The sequence below is a fragment of the Portunus trituberculatus genome, chromosome 33 (genome assembly GCF_017591435.1).
Source record: "Portunus trituberculatus isolate SZX2019 chromosome 33, ASM1759143v1, whole genome shotgun sequence".
NCBI lineage: Eukaryota > Metazoa > Arthropoda > Malacostraca > Decapoda > Portunidae > Portunus > Portunus trituberculatus.
The window spans coordinates 2,806,053-2,823,552 of record NC_059287.1 but is presented as its reverse complement, the minus strand read 5'-3'; the positions used below and the strand labels follow the sequence as shown (position 1 = coordinate 2,823,552).

At 41.8% G+C, this 17,500-nt stretch overlaps 3 protein-coding genes across 4 annotated transcripts in view; 2 read left to right on the top strand and 1 right to left on the bottom strand.

Annotated features, from left to right (window-relative positions):
* The window catches only part of LOC123512256 (hyastatin-like), a 2,800-nt gene extending 126 nt beyond the window's left edge, over positions 1–2,674 (top strand). Inside the window, exons 1-3 of one of the 2 annotated variants that reach the window (XM_045268537.1) lie at positions 1–203; positions 1,503–1,648; positions 2,289–2,674. The exon at positions 1–203 is cut by the window's left edge and continues 124 nt beyond it. In XM_045268537.1, coding sequence (XP_045124472.1) covers positions 1–203; positions 1,503–1,609 — 310 coding nt within the window. In that variant the 3' untranslated portion in view covers positions 1,610–1,648; positions 2,289–2,674. Of the gene's footprint in view, positions 204–1,502; positions 1,650–2,288 lie in introns of those variants that run through there. The other variant, XM_045268538.1, reaches the window with a different exon arrangement.
* A 788-nt stretch (positions 2,675–3,462) lies between these two features.
* LOC123512192 lies at positions 3,463–10,850 on the bottom strand. Its single transcript, XM_045268435.1, has 3 exons — positions 8,574–10,850; positions 4,221–4,415; positions 3,463–3,616 (listed from the first exon to the last, which is right to left on the bottom strand). Exons 1-3 carry the CDS (start codon positions 10,316–10,318, stop codon positions 3,463–3,465), a joined length of 2,094 nt encoding a protein of 697 aa, XP_045124370.1. The 5' UTR covers positions 10,319–10,850.
* A 2,192-nt stretch (positions 10,851–13,042) lies between these two features.
* LOC123512241 (galectin-3-like) lies at positions 13,043–15,937 on the top strand. Its single transcript, XM_045268500.1, has 2 exons — positions 13,043–13,466; positions 15,403–15,937. Exons 1-2 carry the CDS (start codon positions 13,076–13,078, stop codon positions 15,498–15,500), a joined length of 489 nt encoding a protein of 162 aa, XP_045124435.1. The 5' UTR covers positions 13,043–13,075; the 3' UTR covers positions 15,501–15,937.
* Positions 15,938–17,500: the final 1,563 nt, after the last annotated feature.

Here is a 17,500-nt window from a genome sequence, read left to right as displayed (position 1 = left end):
AGAGAGATTCGATACCTTCCCGGGAAGAAATCCATCCTTGACCAGACCAGCAGTAGTGGGAGTTCAGACGCTCCCAGGAAGAGTGCCACCTCAGACTTTACCGGGAGTAGTTGGAGTCAGTCCCTTGGTCTCCCCGGGCCGCCCAGGCATCACAGGCTCCATCAGGCCCTTCCAACGTCCAGGCCAATACTCGTTCACCCGCTGTAAGTATAACGCATCGCTTTCTCTAACCATCATTGTTGTTGTGGTTGCTGTTGTTCTTGTTGTTATTATTGTTGTTATTGTTATTATTGTTATTATTGTTATTGTTATTATTATTATTATTATTATTATTATTATTATTATTATTATTATCATTATTATTATTATTGTTATTACTATTATTATTATTATTATTATTATTATTATTATTATTATTATTATTATTATTATTATTATTATTATTATTATTATTATTATTATTATCATTACTATTATTATTATTATTATTATTATTATTATTATTATTATTATTATTATTTTGTTGTTGTTGTTTTATTGTTATTATTGTTATTATTACCATTATCATCATTATTATTATTGTCACCATCATCATTATTATTTTTAGTAGTAGCAGCAGTAGCAGTAGTAGTAGTAGTAGTAGTAGTTGTTGCTGTTGTTGCAGTAGCAATAGTAGCAGCAGCAGTAGCAGTAGCAGTAGCAGTAGCAGCAGTAGCAGCAGCAGCAGTAGTAGTAGCAGTAGTAGCAGTAGCAGCAGCAGTAGCAGCAGCAGCAGCAGTAGTAGCAGTTGTTGCTGTTGTTGTTGTTGTTGTTGTTTATTTGTTATTGTTGTTGTTGCACCAACAACACCAGCAACACCAGCACCAGCAACAACAGCAGCAGCAACAGCAGCAGCAGCAGCAGCAGCAGCAGTAGCAGCAGCAGCAGCAGCAGCAGCAGCAGTTGCAGCAGCAGCAGCAGCAGCAGCAGCAGCAGTAGTTGTTGTTGTGTTGTTGTTGTTGTTGTTGTTGTTGTTGTTGCAGCAGCAGCAGCAGCAGCACCAGCAGCAGCAGCAGCAGCAGCAGCAGCAGCAGCAGCAGCAGCAGCAGCAGCAGCAGCAGCAGCAGCAGCAGCAGCAGCAGCAGCAGCAGCAGTTGCAGCTGTTGTTGTTGTTGTTGTTGTTGTTGTTGTTGTTGTTGTTGTTGCAGCAGCAGCAGCAGCAGCAGCAGCAGCAGCAGCAGCAGCAGCAGCAGCAGCAGCAGCAGCAGCAGCAAGCACAGCAGCAGCAGTAGTAGTAGTAGTAGGTGTTGTTGTTGTTGGTGGTGGTGGTGGTGTAGTAGTAGTAGTAGTAGTAGTAGTAGTAGTAGTAGTAGTAGTAGTAGCAGTAGTAGTAATAGCAGGCTCAGCAGTAGCAGCAGTAACACCAACAACAAAAACAACAACAATAGCAATAGCAATAGTGCTTTTAATATTCAATAAAAACTCGGTAGGTTTTCTTCAATAGCCGATCCCTTGCTTTCCAGACAACTGCAGGAGACAATGCCCGGGGTACGAAAGCGGTAATGCGAGGTGCTGCAGGCTGTCTGGTGACTGTTGCGGCAATTCCTATCCAATCCCTTACAAAGGCTAGAGTGGACGCAACACCTTTCATACACCAAATGAATTCTGGGTAAGGGTGATTTCTGTACAAGCGTCACGTGATTTGTGGTTTTTCTTCATGCTATCCGTGAACTATTACTTTATTCTTGTTTGTGTTTGAGAGCGCTTATCATCTAGATGTAATTCATACTTGTAATGTTTTCTTTTTTTGGTATTTGTTTGTACACATTTTTTAGAATTATTGGTTACTGTAAAGCTAAACACTAATCATTAATACTTTCACTGGTACGGACATGTCTCGGTAACATTTAAACCACAGTAAAAGAATTGCTTCCTTGGAAACACAAAAAAGAAGATACGAAATTAATGAAGTTTTTTACTAATAAATTATCTAAGAGACTACACTACGAAAATGTGAGTTTAGCCCCTTCAGTACCGGGACACATTTCTATCTTGAGTTTTGGGTTTCATTTGACCATTTATTGACATTAGGTATGGTCTATAGAGGTCAGAAGATTAATGGCCACAGTCTTCACTATTCTAATCTCTCACATAAGTATCTGAAGCTGTTTAAAATCGCCAAATAGTAAGCAGAATAACAGAATAAATATGAAAAAGCGTCATGGTACTGAAGGGCTTAAAAATTATCAGATAGTTATGAGAAAAAAGATGTCAAGCAGTGAAGAAAATATTTTGGTTACCTCACACAGACCCTCCTGATGACGACACATGACCGCAGCCGACCATCTTCACCTGGGAAATCCAACCCTTCCACCAGATACGAGTACATCCCTGACCACCAGCACACCCTCAGCCTCCCGTGTTAGCTTTCTCACTTAGCTTAGTCTACTGCGCAGGTGTCACGTTACTTGTCACCCCTGCACCTGTTGATCTAATGTTGCTGTTACTGTTGTGCTTGCTTTGTACGTAAGTTGAAAGTTAATAGTGCATTCATTGAGTCTTAAATGTAAAGTGATTAAAAGTATGTGTTTATTGTTAATGTTGTGTTTGTGTTCTGAACGTGAGCTGAGTTAGTGGTGTTTTTATTGAGTCTTAAATGTATCCCCTGCATAAAGGAATAAAGAAAATAAGTACTTGTTTCTCTTTTTCATATCTGAGAAGGAACAGCCAGAGGGTCAAATTTGGTGTCTGTGATGGCTGAGATGACATACCAAAGCCATTTATACTACACTAATTATGTGTGTAGTAAATTTAATGAACATATATAAAGCATCACTCTTATACAAAACAATTCTCTATTTTGTTCTTTCTTACGTAAAACATTTCTCTATTTATTTTCTGGTGAGTTGGACATTAACGCCGCTCTTTTATCTAGCTTTCTTCAAGTGAGAGTAAGGACTTTTCATATACTGTAGAGGCAGACTTCATGAATATTGACGAAACATCTCTAGTGTATTATAGAAAGCATCACTGGGAAGCATAAGGAGAAGGATGAGGGTACTGGAAGAGAAGGATGAGAGAGGAAAGAAGAAGAATACTAGTGAAGGAAAGGATGAAAGATGGCGCCGTGACAGAGTGACTTGCTTGATTCTCTCTCTCTCTCTCTCTCTCTCTCTCTCTCTCTCTCTCTCTCTCTCTCTCTCTCTCTCTCACACACACACACACACACACATACACAGATTTCAGATTCAGATTCAGATTAAGATTTATTGACCACAGAATAAAAAAAATACAATTAAATATAGTCACACTAGTCATATGGTCCAACCTAATACATGTACAATAGGTTATACCCTGAACAATTATCATTCGTTACAATCGAAGTATACAGGGACAGTATACTATGAATAACACCACACACTAACTCGTAATCATGCCTTTCAACAAGTAACTCCTCCATGGTGGTGATGCCAAATTGTTGCCTCAGCCCAGCTGATTTAGGACACTGTTCGAGTACGTGCCTTTCGGACTGGATTTCACCACACTCACACAGGCGCTCTTCCATAGGCAAACGGCCCCTCCCACGCCTATTCCACCGCCCTCTTCCACAGCAAGCGAGTGGCCGCTCACTCGTATTCTGGTCCAGGATATACGGTGCGCCTCATTTATACTCAATTCTTTTATATAGATTTCATGGGGTTTTAAGTTTGGGTTCAACATACAATAAAGTTGAAATCTTGATGAATCAGAATTCAAAACTTTTTCTCTCCTGTCGTCAAAAGCAATTTGTAAATCATCGATGTTATTGTTGAGTAAATCCCTTAAGAGACGGGCAGTGTGGTAATTATAACCCAAGACAGTGCGTATGGTGTGGGCTAATGGATCGTCCTCAAGGTGTTGTCTTTCGTTCCACATACGTGAAAAAAAACCTGCGCTGTTTACTGATGACCAGGGCACGTAGTGGGGGTAATCCTAATTCTAATAAACACAAGTCATTACAAGTGGTCTTCCTCACCCCTAACAGTTGTTTGACGCACCACAGGTATAATTTGTTAACTGGCTTCAAATCTCCTCCAAGCCATGACTCACAACCATACAGCAAGGTCGACATGAGCGCAGCCTGAAATACTTTGAATTTTACATAAAAAAGAGCATCGTTATTCTTTTTAACAAAAGCAACAAATTTTAGCACATGACACATTTTGTTTTCTGCATGAATTTTAATTGCAGAAGAAACAGACCCGTCAGCTGTAAACGGACTACCTAGATATACATAACGATCACAAGCTTCAACCACTACATCATCTATCCTAATTGGCTGTTTATCTTCATCGTCACCATTCACTACAAAAAATTTAGTTTTACGCACATTTATCTTCATTTCATGGGTATTACAAAACCTATTTAGAATCTTAAGTTTTTCAATCATAGAATGCCTAGAGCAGGGGTTCTCAACCTGGGGTACGCGTACCCCCAAGGGTACGTGAGAGGAATTTTTGGGGTACGTGGCGGGTTTCTCAAAATGCTTCAGTTTTAAATAGCAGCAAATTCGTTTGTAGTATACAATGTGTCCTTCACTAGAACCAGGACACGTTTACAACGTTAACAAGGAAACTCTTGGACTTATATCACTTGAGAGGAAGCTCTCTTGGATTACAGTTGCCACACAACCTTGCAAACCTATAATATTTGCTCCGATTTCTTATCTTATATGTTATTCACACACACAGTGACTTATTTATCACTGTTACTAGTTACAAGTTGCAACTAGCTGCAAGCAACACTAGTTCACTGCCATAATGATCGAAAATTGTCTGATATAGTTCCTTTTTGGTAAATGCATTGCATGTTAGTCACATATAGTGTCTCCCTGTGAGGTACCAGTTCCTATCGACACTACCTCATAGAAACATACTAATATTAATTAAAAATTGTGTCTGCTCCACATATATAACACAATTTAAACTTAATAAACTAAGTCAATAAACCATGCATTTATTGTTACCCTTCCTGACGCTGCATTGTGGGTAAGGGTACGTGATCAATACTGAAAGACTTCGAGGGTACATCACATTAAAAGGTTGAGAAGAAGAAGAATTAACCTGTGCAGAAGCGAGGTGAAATGTGTGTTAAGGTTCCGTGCTGTCTTTAAGTCTCTAGAAATGAAAGATCTTGGTACACCAGACAATTATGTTTTGCTCTATATTATGATGTCAGTCGTATAAACTCAAGTAACTATAAAGAAATACCATGGTAGAATAAGAACAGAAAAATACTGGTAGGAGTAAAACCCTGGCAAATCAATAGATACATCGTAATACAGTGTTTAGAGACGATTACTCTGTACCGCGAGACGATACTGACTCTCTCCTGCGAACACTGAAATTGTGACAGTTTGGGTCCTCTCCTATTGATATTAATCAAAGTATTGCGATTTATTCACAATAGTAATATATTACACTCCGACGGAACACGGGCCTAATGTGTTTGAGATGTGGCATTTTGTTATAGTACATTTCGCTCTATATAGCGACTGTTTAGGACTAAAAAACTGTAGCTTCAGGTAGATATTCAATAATGTTATCTATCGATTTTCAGTCTTAAAGTAGGGAAAATTACGAATATTGATGCATTTCTTTTATAGTCCTCCTTGCTTCTCGAAAAGGTGCACGAATTTAGAAAAGGTTGAAGAACACTAAACTGTACCCTGAAAAAAATACAGTAAAAAGATAAGATAAAATGACCAACATCTCTATTATTACGGAAGCTAATAATAATACCAAGACTAATTAAGTAATTCAGAGATAACGAAACGAACGACGATCACGAGAGCTTCCACGATAACAGTGTGTACGATAAGATTTGATTCCAGATTCCTCGATAGCGCTCCGAGTTTCCAAGATAACAATGGCATTCCAGTTTCCTCGATAGCGATGCAAGTTTCCAAAATGACGATGCCTTTCCACGATCAAGATGCAATTCCAGTTTCCACGGGAACGATGCGGGTTTCCACGATGTCGATGCGGTTCCAGTCCTCACGATGCGATTTCAAGACACAATATTGAAGTCCACTTGCCTACACAGGTACTGGGACGAACCCTTTCACCCCGTAAGGATCCACCCAACACCCTTGAGTGCGAGTAAAGTGACGCTGCCACCTTCCTGCGCTGCAATTGAAGTCCACTTGCCTACACAGGTACTGGGATGAACCCTTTCACCCTGTAAGGGTCCACCCCACACCCTTAGGTGCGAGGAGAGTGGCGCTGCCACCTCACTGCGACGCAATTGAAGTTCACTTGCCTACACAGGTACTGGGGCGAACCCTTTCACCCCGTAAGAGTTCACCCCAGACCCGTGAGTGCGAGGAGAGTGACGCTGCCACCTTACTGCGCCTCACACGGGTAGCCATGAGCATAACCCGCCACACTCCACTCCCCAAACACTGTCAGTGAGTCCTTTTCACCCCGTAAAGGACCACTGGTACGGTCAGTGCCTGGCTCATGGCGCACAGCGTGCCCTCGTTCATGGCGAGTTGTTCAGCCCGATGTCATTATAAGCAGAGGTCCTGTACACACCACTCACCACCAGACTCTATGCAAGGAGCCCTTATCACCCCTTAAAGGCCCCTCACGGCATCATCTGATGGACGGTAGACACGGCACCCTGCTTAAGGCGACGCCTTGCCTAGTATGAGGCGCTGCAAGTTGACAACAATCAGTGAGCTTGAAGCCGCGAAGGAAAATGAGTCCACGCTAACAATGGGATTCCACGACAGGTTGCGATTCCAGTGTCCACGGTACAGATGTGTTTGTTGAGGATAACGATCCGTTTATCGAGGCTAACGGTGCGGCGATGGCGATGGCGAAACGATCCAAAGTATTATTACCTACACAGGTACTGGGACGAAACTTTTTACCCAGAAAGGGTCAACCCCAGTCCCGTGGTTATGAGAGCAGTGACGATGCAACCTTGCAATGCCTCACACAGGTCGCCATGAGCAATGACCCGCCACACACCACTCCCCAAACGCTGTCATGAAGTGAGTCCTTTTTACCTAACCTAACCTAACCTAACCTAATCTAACCTAACCTAACCTAACCTAACCTAACCTAACGTAAAGGACCCCTGGTACTGTCAGTGCCTGGCTCATGGCACAGCGTGCCCTCGTTCATGGCGAGTTGTTCAGCCCGGTGTCATTATAAGCAGAGGTCCCGTACACACCACTCACCATCATATTCTATGCAAGGAGCCCTTATCACCCCTTTAGGGCCCCTCACGGCACCATCCGGTGAGTGGTAGACATTGATCTCTTGCTTATGGCGACCCTTGCCTAGTGTGATGCGCTGCAAGTGGACGACTAGTAGTGAAGCTTGAGGCCACCAAGGAAAAGCAGGACCTGCAGCCAGTTCCCTGCCTTGGGCCCCAGGCCGGACCCGACGGCCACCTCCTTCCCCCGTGCGGCGCCCAAGGCCGTCACGGCCCTCAAACATCTTTAGGCCGAAAGTTCTCAATCGTCGTTTTAATTTTGATTCGAATATAAAATCGTCGATGGTAAATGAAAAATAGCTTTGGTGTGAAAGTGTGCAAGAGTTAGCTGATTAATGAAACAAGGTGAGGCAGCTTTGCTCCGGAGTATTTAGTGTACTTTGCATGTTGCTGCCGTGAATGTGTACGTGTTTGTAGGTAACTGGATAGAAACAGTAGACCAATGGTAGTTGTGTAGCTATTGGGGAACTTTTGAAAATTAGTTAAGCTTCTGGATAGAGTGGATGAGTGCACACAGGTTTGCGTGTCTTATACATAAACTGCCACTTGTAAACATAAATTTTTCTATTTCATGCTCTTAGAAAAAGCAAACTTAGTTTTCTTTATTTCCCTGATCACAATGACGTGTAAATATCAATGTTTCAATCATAAGGAAACACTAGGAGAGGACCCAAACTCCCGTTGAAGTTGCCAGATTCAACAGATATCGTAATATTTCACAGAAAAGATGGTCAACTGCATATCGTATATTTTTGGATATTCTTTTGTCACGTAAGGAGATATCAAGATAGGTAAAGTATTTCTAAACATGTATCTACGACAAAAACGCTATAATAGTAGAGTTAGGTTATAACTATGCATTGTGTTTTTTATATACCATCTTGCTCTATTCCTGGGACAAAGATTACTTCTTCCTCAATTGATAGCTCGAAGTTAGTATGATATTTTCTTTCCTTCTAGGTTAGTAAGTAGACTACAAGACACCATGAACCTATGAAGCCCCGTAAATGAGATTATTTTCATAACTTAGAAATCAAAGTCTGATAATGAGATTGTCTATTGCCAACCAAACCGTTCTGCATAGACGTCTTCAGCGTCATAGAGACCTAATGATGTTAGCTCATGGACAGTGGCCATCCTGACAGCGCGAAACCACAGGGGGTTCATAAGAAGATTTCCACGGGTACTTAGATGGCTGATCTAATAAAATCCTTTGCAGTGCCATTGCATATTGAGTTCCATGTTCCATGTGACAATACTGGGGGTACTGGTAGATGGTCTTATAACTCAGGGGGTTCTTAACGATAAAAAGGTTGAGAACCCCTGGCCTAGAGGTTGACAATAAAATGGTATCATCCATGAGGGCAAGCACATGCAACCAGCCTAGAAAGCCATCCCATCCACAATTTTGTATTAACATTCTAATAAGATCATTCACATATAAGATAAACAACAAACAAGAAGTCGGGGATCCCTGGCGTACACCAATAGAAGCAGTAATAAGTGCAGTAGTACCCACAATACAGTTAGTTTCTCTATACATAGTAACAATAGCGCAAAGCATAGTCATTCCACACCCTAACCTCATTAGTGAAGTAAGCAATATATTTCTCCTCACTCTATCGTAAGCTTGCGAAAAATCTACAAACACAATAAATAACTTGAATTTCTTTCTTTTTGCTAAGTCTGTCAATAATCTAAGAGGTACAATATGTTCAGTGCATCCTCTTCCAGCCTGGCCTCCTGCCTGCTCACGACACGGTATGAACCATTTACTCAGTCGATCACAAAGTATCATGTCATATATTTTAGACAAACTATTGATTACACTGATGCCTCGATAGTTCGAGACCATAGCTCGTGATCCACGTTTGAACACCATACTCATTTTAGCTGACATCCAGCTTTGAGGGTACATGCCTGAAATGAATATAGAGTTAAACAAAGTAACAATACACAGAATCCAACTCCTTGGCAACAGTTTGAATATTCCCGGTGTTAACCCATCAGGACCACAGGCCTTGTTGCTTTTCAACTTGCCGATTTGTCTGTATACTTCCTGTTGGGTGATAGGATCATCTAAAATTGGAATGTAAGTATTAGTATGAACATCAACATCATGTTCTTCAACATAAGGTGGGTTTAGAGTTTGTTCTAAATAATCTTTAAATTCCGTATCAGTTGGGGTTGTTATATTAGCATCATTGCAGTGCACTTCTCCACGCCAGTTAATGCTACTCCAAATACGTGCTTCATCACCACACTTTAATAAGCGATCCCATCTACCAAGGCGTTCATCATATTGTGGGGTTTGGTTACCAACCCTTGACTCTCCTGCACATTTGTATAACGTGTCACGTATGTTACGCGTCATGGCTTCAACACTGTCATCAGATGAGGGGGGATCATGTAGAGACAGTACAGCTGAAAACATTTCAGGATCAATGGAGTCAAATTTAATTGGTTTCTCTACCAATCTAGAGTGTGATGGTGAGATCAAAGCAGCATGAGCTCCTAACTCACAAGCTCGGTCATACAAAGAATTCATATTGAAGGATGGAGGCTTCAACGATACAGATATGGGAGCATGATCAGAAGGCAATGACACATCCTGGTTGACATCAAAGCTATGGATACAATCAATAACATTTGGTGATACAAGGCATAAATCCAACTCTGATACAAACTGCATGCCCTGCCTATACGTAAGTTTACTTGGAAAATATTTGTCTCGTGTTTGTAGGTTGTTCATCACTAGAAGATTACCTTCGAGACAGATACCGAGCAAAACCCTAACGTTATCATTAGGTGTACGAATCTGGTTCGGAATGCTCGGGTACGACAGCTGTTCGAGTCCAAGGGCTTCTGGAATCTCACTCACTGTTTCTCCGAATCGAGCATTCAAATCCCCAACTATGATACAATTAGTTCCATCTTCTCTCGACTTCACCCTCTCTTGAATGTAACTAAGTGTAGCGAAATCAAAGTATGGCGAGTCTGGAGGGGGGGCATAGCAAAACCCAAATAACACACCAGGAAAACACTGTAACTTCATCCACACTTGATCTCTCATCTTGGTATCCACTTCCGTGACATACTGCCGCAGCTTTGTCTTAACTAACACACAGACGCCACCACGATTCTTTGATCAACACTACTATAACATACAAATCCAGGGACTGACACTTGTAGTGCAGTCTTTACCTCACACAAACACACTATATCACAGCTGTTTTTTTCAGTCTTCGTCTTTACAGAATTTATATTCCATGACATAATTTTACACTGATTCTGTGGTCTTCCTAAAAATGGTACAAATTCCACTGATCAATCACCACTCCTTCACAATACAGTTTTCTTTCCCTTACGTCTAAACGAATAGTACACCCCTGATTCTGTGGTCGTTCCTTTTCCGCTGCTGCGGCATCACGTAATCTTTTCCATTCCTGCTGAACTGCTGGGTGTACATCCTTCTTGATAAAGACTTTGTCATATGGGGCACCACGTTCCTTCAGTTCTGATGATTTTGCCAGGGTATTGTCACGGTCGTTCTTGCTGTCAACAATAACAAGGATGGGTCTTCGGCGTGCACTGCCTGGCTCGCGCTTCCCAGCCTTCTATGTGATCGGATCGTGGTATTGGTGCCAATCACATTCCAGATCTTGTGTAATTTGTCGTCGTCACATGTAGCTCCTTCCAGTGCTTCTTCCTCGTCTGGGACGCCCAGCACCACTATGTTTCTCTTTCCTTCCGATCAAGTTGCTCGAGGAATAACTGTTGCTTCGTTATTATGTCAGCCTGCTTGTCTAGTTTTTGTTGCATTTCCGACAGTTTCTTGTCCACAGCTGTTTCGGAATTTGTCACAACTTGTCTTAGGGCTGCTAGTTCGTTGGCTATACTCAACAGGCGATCTTCTAGTATGGCCGTTGCTCCAGGATTACGATCTTCAGCAGATACTATAGCTTCAATCAACTCATCCTTGTTGATTGATTTTAGTTGATTACGTTGTAGCTTCTTCAAATCTGCCACAGAACGTCCCGCCATAGCTGTAATCCAGATTTCTCTGAGCGAACCCAGGCACATCCGACTCGGACGAGGGCTAACCACACACACACACACACACACACACACCGCGTAGTGTAGTGGTTAGCACGCTCGACTCACAATCGAGAGGCACGGGTTCGAGTCCCGGCGCGGCGAGGCAGATGGGCAAGCCTCTTAATGTGTGGCCCCTGTTCACCTAGCAGTAAATAGGTACGAGATGTAACTCGAGGGGTTGTGGCCTCGCTTTCCCGGTGTGTGTTGTGTGTTGTTGTTGATCGGTCTATGAGCTCTGAGCTCGCTCCGTAATGGGGAAGATTGGCTGGGATGACCAGCAGAAGACCGAGGTGAATTAGATACATTGCTTAATTCTCTCTCTCTCTCTCTCTCTCTCTCTCTCTCTCTCTCTCTCTATATATATATATATATATATATATATATATATATATATATATATCTCACACACACAGACAGATAGCGTGGGATCATATCAGCACCTCTTCCTCCAGCACCTCTATATAAGCGCCATCAGAACTTGTAAAAAAGGAAAAAAGAACAAAAGCTTCAGACAATGTTTAGCACAAGGGAAGTGAACAAGTAAGCGAGTGAAAAGTTTGGCTCGCTACGTAACTACACAGAAACTATGGTGAAGTGCATGCGCTCCCTTGGCACACCACAAGCACGACGCGAAGAGACAAACCTCAAGTGTTCCTCTGTCTTTTTACAAATAAACATTGCGTAGTCCCATCTTTGTGTTTGCTTATTCTTGTGATGGTTTTTCTCACCTGTTGTCCGAAAAACGGCGGAGGAAGATGATGATGGGCAAGAGGAGGAGGATTTCAATAAAATTTTGGGAAAGTAAAATACGGGGCAGATGATTCATCAGTTACATTTCGAATCGAATATCAGGTCGATCTGTTAATGTTTCAGAGATCTCTTCTTCAAACTCTTTCAAATTTCTTAGTGACGAGAAATTTTTTTTTTTATGATGGTAATCTTTCACTTTCTCTTTTTGAGCATTGCAAAAAAAAGAGTAAATAGATAAATAGATAAGAATATATATATATATATATATATATATATATATATATATATATATATATATATATATATATATATATATATATATATATATATATACATATGAAATTTTGCAAGGTAAAGAACAATTGAAGAGTGTAAAAGGTTGCGGGTAAGATGATAGTCTGTCCAGTCGAGTAATGAAGTGTTTGACCATTTTTCTGATATCGGCGTCCTCCACTAACCTGGTGTGCGTGCTGACACACGACACAGAAGAGAGAAGATACACATTATTTGCCTGTTTGTCAGATTTCAAAGATATCTAAGAAAGCTTAATAAAAAAACGGGTTTATGTATAGCTGGTGACTAAAGGAAAGCTTGCGTAGCGGTGAAAGGCTTAAGGCGAGATACAGTAACACTAATGCCTTATTGCATAAAACATTCAGTTTTCTATCTGTCCGGGATTCTTGGTATGAAAAATGTTCACTGATACATATTAATTTACATTCAATTTACAAAGACACTCTACAGTTGATTTTGTGATATCTGTCTTTGAGACAACTGAACACTCGCCACAGCGCACACCGCGGCGTGACAACAGCTCGCCACTCACGGTTTGGACTTTCCATCCACTCACGTACCCATAGACCAATACATAACACTACCTCGGAAATAAGCCTACCAGCCATCACATCCGCCCTCCATCCCTACATAAGGCGCTGCGCCACACGGCCCAACACACTGAACGCCTGAGATTTTCACCAGCATCATGCGGCTCCTGCTACTCCTCGTCTCCTCCTTGGCCGCCCTCGGTTACGCTGAGCCAGACTACGGCGCAGCACCAGTTCACACTCTGCCAGGAAAGGTCCCTGTCCACACCCTGCCTGCAAAGTTACCTGTCCAGACCCTACCCGGAAAGGTCCCTGTCCACCCATTGCCTGTACATGCCCCTGTCCAGACCTTGCCTGGAAAGTTACCTGTACAGACCCTACCCGGAAAGGTCCCTGTCCACACCCTGCCCGGAAAGCTTCCTGTTCAAACCCTGCCTGGACATGTTCCTGTCCAGACCCTGCCTGGAAAGCTCCCTGTTCATTCCCAGCTAACCAGACCGCACGTGTCCCCGCTTCGCCCTCAGCTGGGATTAAGTTACGGCTCCAGAGGTCAGTACACAGTGACGCAGAGTTCTTGAGCTGATCTTTCTCATCTTCCCTGCAGATGAGTGAAAGATTCGTGGAGTCAGAGTCAGTGGTCCAGTTACATTCCAGATTCATTTGGAATTTAGTCCTGTTGCATTGTAAATATTTGTTACTTGCCACAGTTTGTAAAGAGACTGTCAGCAGATAACTCTCGGAAGGCTTCCTGATGGGTCCCTTTTATTGTTCTCCGTAATTGTGCCTTTAGTCTTGCATCTTGCTAATGCGACTCCTTCAAGCATGTCAGCATCTACCTTTCCCTCTTATTCTCAATTAAAACGAGTGGCCGCTCTAACTCTTCGACGCCTGACTTCTGATCTCTCTAAGATTTCTGATTGGGACAGAAAATTAAGTAGCTTTTAATTCCTCAAAAACTCAATTCCTCCATCTATCAACTCGATACAACCTTCCAGACAACTATTCTCTCTTCTTTAATGACACTCAACTGTCTCTTCTTCTACACTAAATATCCTCGGTCTGTCCTTTACCCATAATCTTAACTGGAAACTTCACTTCTCATCTCTTGCTAAAACAGCTTCTTTGAAGTTAGGCGTTCTGGGGCGCCTCCGCCAGTTTTTTTCGCCACTCCAACTGCTAATTCTGTACAGTGGCATTATCCGTTTTTGTATGGAGCACTTTTCACATGTTTATAGGGGTTCTACTCACACATTTTTATTAGATAGGGTGGAATCAAAAGCTTTTCGTCTACTCAACTCCCCTCCTCTGACTGATTGTCTTCAGCCTCTTTCTACCTTTCTATCTTTTATCGCTATTTTCATGCAAACTGCTCTATTGATCTTGCTAAATGCATGCCTCCCCTCCTCCTGCGGCCTCGGTGCACAAAGCTTTCTTCTTCCTTTCATCCTTATTCTGTCCAACCCTCTAATACAAGAGTTAACCAGTATTCTCAATCATTCGGCATACCTTTCTCTGGTAAACTCTGGAACTCCCTGCCTGCTCTATTTCCATCTTCCTACGATTTAACTTCTTTTAAGGAAGAGGTGTCAAAATATTTGTCCCAGGCTTTTGATTGATTATTTCGAATTTTTTATGAGGACTGCAATTCCAGTGGACCTTTTTTTCTAATATTTCTTTTGCCTTTGGCAGTTTTCCCTCAAACATAAAGAAAGTTTACTTTTCTTTATTTGCTTGTCATTTTATAGCTTTGAATTTATCCACAATAAGATGATTTTTAAATAGCTACTAATTCACAATATTATCATGGATTAATGAATCAGGCAATTATTCTGGACTAGAGAAAACGTTCCAATCAACAGTTGTGTTCCTCAGGGTTTTGTCCTGTCGCCCACTCTCTAAACCTAAATCAATCTACTTGTCTTATCCAGTCATATGTAATTTTCGAAAGTCTTTTCATTGATATCCTCCAATAAAGTAAGGTGATTCCAATTTTTCTTATCCCTCCTCGCATTGCTAATTTTCTACAGGGACCTCGTGCGTCCATGCATGGAGTACGCTTCTCAAGTATGGGAGTGTTCCTCTCATAATGCTTTTTTTTTTTTTTTTGTTCAGAGTGGAATCAAAGACACTTCATCTCATATATATATATATATATATATATATATATATATATATATATATATATATATATATATATATATATATATATATATATATATATATATATATATATATATATATGCACACACATAAGACCACTCTCCTGAAAATTAAACACTCATTTCCTAGTTAGAGAAAAAAACGGCATACATTGTTTTTAAAAATATCATACAAAACCAAAAGAAAACAACAGCTCCACCACCACGACCACCACCATCACAATTAATAGTAGCAGCAAGAGCAGTAGAGGCAACAGTAGCGGCAGCAACAACACAAATATTAAACTAGGTAATGAAGCTAAACCCGCTCCCTCAACACTCCACAGCAAGCTGCCGGGGAAGGTGCCCCGCCTCTCTCTCTGCTCGGGCAATCTGCTGCAGGCGCTGGGGGTCCTGCTGCACCAACAGGCCTTACTATGGCTAGTCAACACATTACTGCCCCAATGATGACCCTCCCTCTGGACTGAATTCTGGATACGAAGAAAACTCCTCACCTGTGAAGATGGAGGGAGTGCTGGGTGGAGAGAAGCCTTGTGCTGGACTGTTACATAAAGTAGTTAATTAAGAATAGTTCCCCAACAGCCAGGCAGATTCATCAAGGTCTGTTACTGTGTTTCTCCTGAGTATTAATGCAAACTTGTAAGCATCGGGGACTCAAAATGTCTTTCTTGTATTTATGGGTAAATTTTGTAGACTTTTCTAGTTTGTAAAATGTCAGGTAGACGATTTTTTCTTTGCATCTTTTCTAGTTCTAATTACTTTTTTTTTAACACTTTTGATATTCTATTAAGCAAAACCTTAGTTCTAACTTCAGGTGGCTGATTCGTAACCATATCCTTGTGAAATAAATTATAGTGCAGTGAACGTTTATCATTCCCTTTAACACACACACACACACACACACACACACACACACACACACACGGTAGCTCAGTGGTTAAAGCGCTGGCTTCACAAGCCAGAGGACCAGGGTTCGATTCCCCGGCCGGGTGGAGATATTTGGGTGTCTCCTTTCACGTGTAGTCCCTGTTCACCTAGCAGTGAGTAGGTACGGGATGTAAATCGAGGAGTTGTGACCTTGTTGTCCCGGTGTGTGTTGTGTGCCCGGTCTCAGGCCTATCCGAAGATCGGAAATAATGAGCTCTGAGCTCGTTCCGTAGGGTAACGTCTGGCTGTCTCGTCAGAGACTACAGCAGATCAAACAGTGAAACACACACACACTTCATACCAGTAATGTCCCCTTTGCAAAATACCTCAAAAGATTTATGCCTTCCCTGTACTCGTAATCAGGTCATAACAACAGCTTTGCACCTTCCTGTCGCCTAGTACAAACACCAACACAGTCATACTTTATACACAAGGCCCTGCAACAAATGGACCGCGACACTGAACACCTGAGACTCACCATCAAGTGTCCTGTTACTTCTTGTCTCCTTGGCCCTTGGGTACGTAGAGCCAAGCGCGGTACAGCCCAAGGAACACAAGCTACTGGTTCACACTCTAATAGCGCTCCTACCATATCCTGCCAAGAAAGATCCCTGCCCACACCCTTCCCAGAGAGAGATCAGCACTGTTCAAGCCAGTGCCATCCAGAACTAAGTACAAAGTGACGCAAAGTTCTTAAGTTAATCTTCGTCAGTGTGTCTGTAGAAAATGCGTATTGAAAGATTTGTAGTTTCTGTTTGAAGATATATTCGTTAATACAGGGTGTACCACGAGATTCTGCAGGTTTTTTTTTTTTTTACAAAACGGAAAGCCGGCCAAGGGCAACAAAAAAAAGGCCTACTTGATTGCCAGTTCCTTAAAAACAATAAAATTATCCAAAAGTCTGGAATAAATGTCTTGAATCCTTCCTCTTAAAAGAAATCAAGTCGTAGAAAGCTGGAGATATTGGCAGAGGTGAATGTGTTCTATGAATATCGCATTTTGAGGCATTGTTTAGTAGTGATGTGTAATTCAAGTGTGGTCTGGCGACAGATACTTAACAGCCGGGTCGGGCGGGTATCTACTGGCGAAGAACACCATCGGCACACAATCCACATTACTCTTAACCTCTTCAGTTTATATACTCATTCTGGGACTAATTTGACGATTTTATGCAGCTTCAGAAACATATGTTGGGATTAGAATAGTAAAGCCTGGCCATTAATCTTCTGACCTCCATAGACCCTTCCTAACGTAAATAAAAGTAAATAATCCCCAGAACTCAAGGTAAAAAATGCGTCCCAGTATTGAAGGGGTTAAGCTGTACGATACTTGTCATCCATAAAGCTGGATAAAGCGTTGGACAGGAGGAACTTTCTGCTTCTATTCAGTGCTTGCTAGATGATCATGCAAGTTATAAAGTTTTGTTGTCTTTTGGCTATCCCGTGTAACCCTATGTAATCCCGTGTAACACTATGTAATCCCGTATAACCCTAGGTA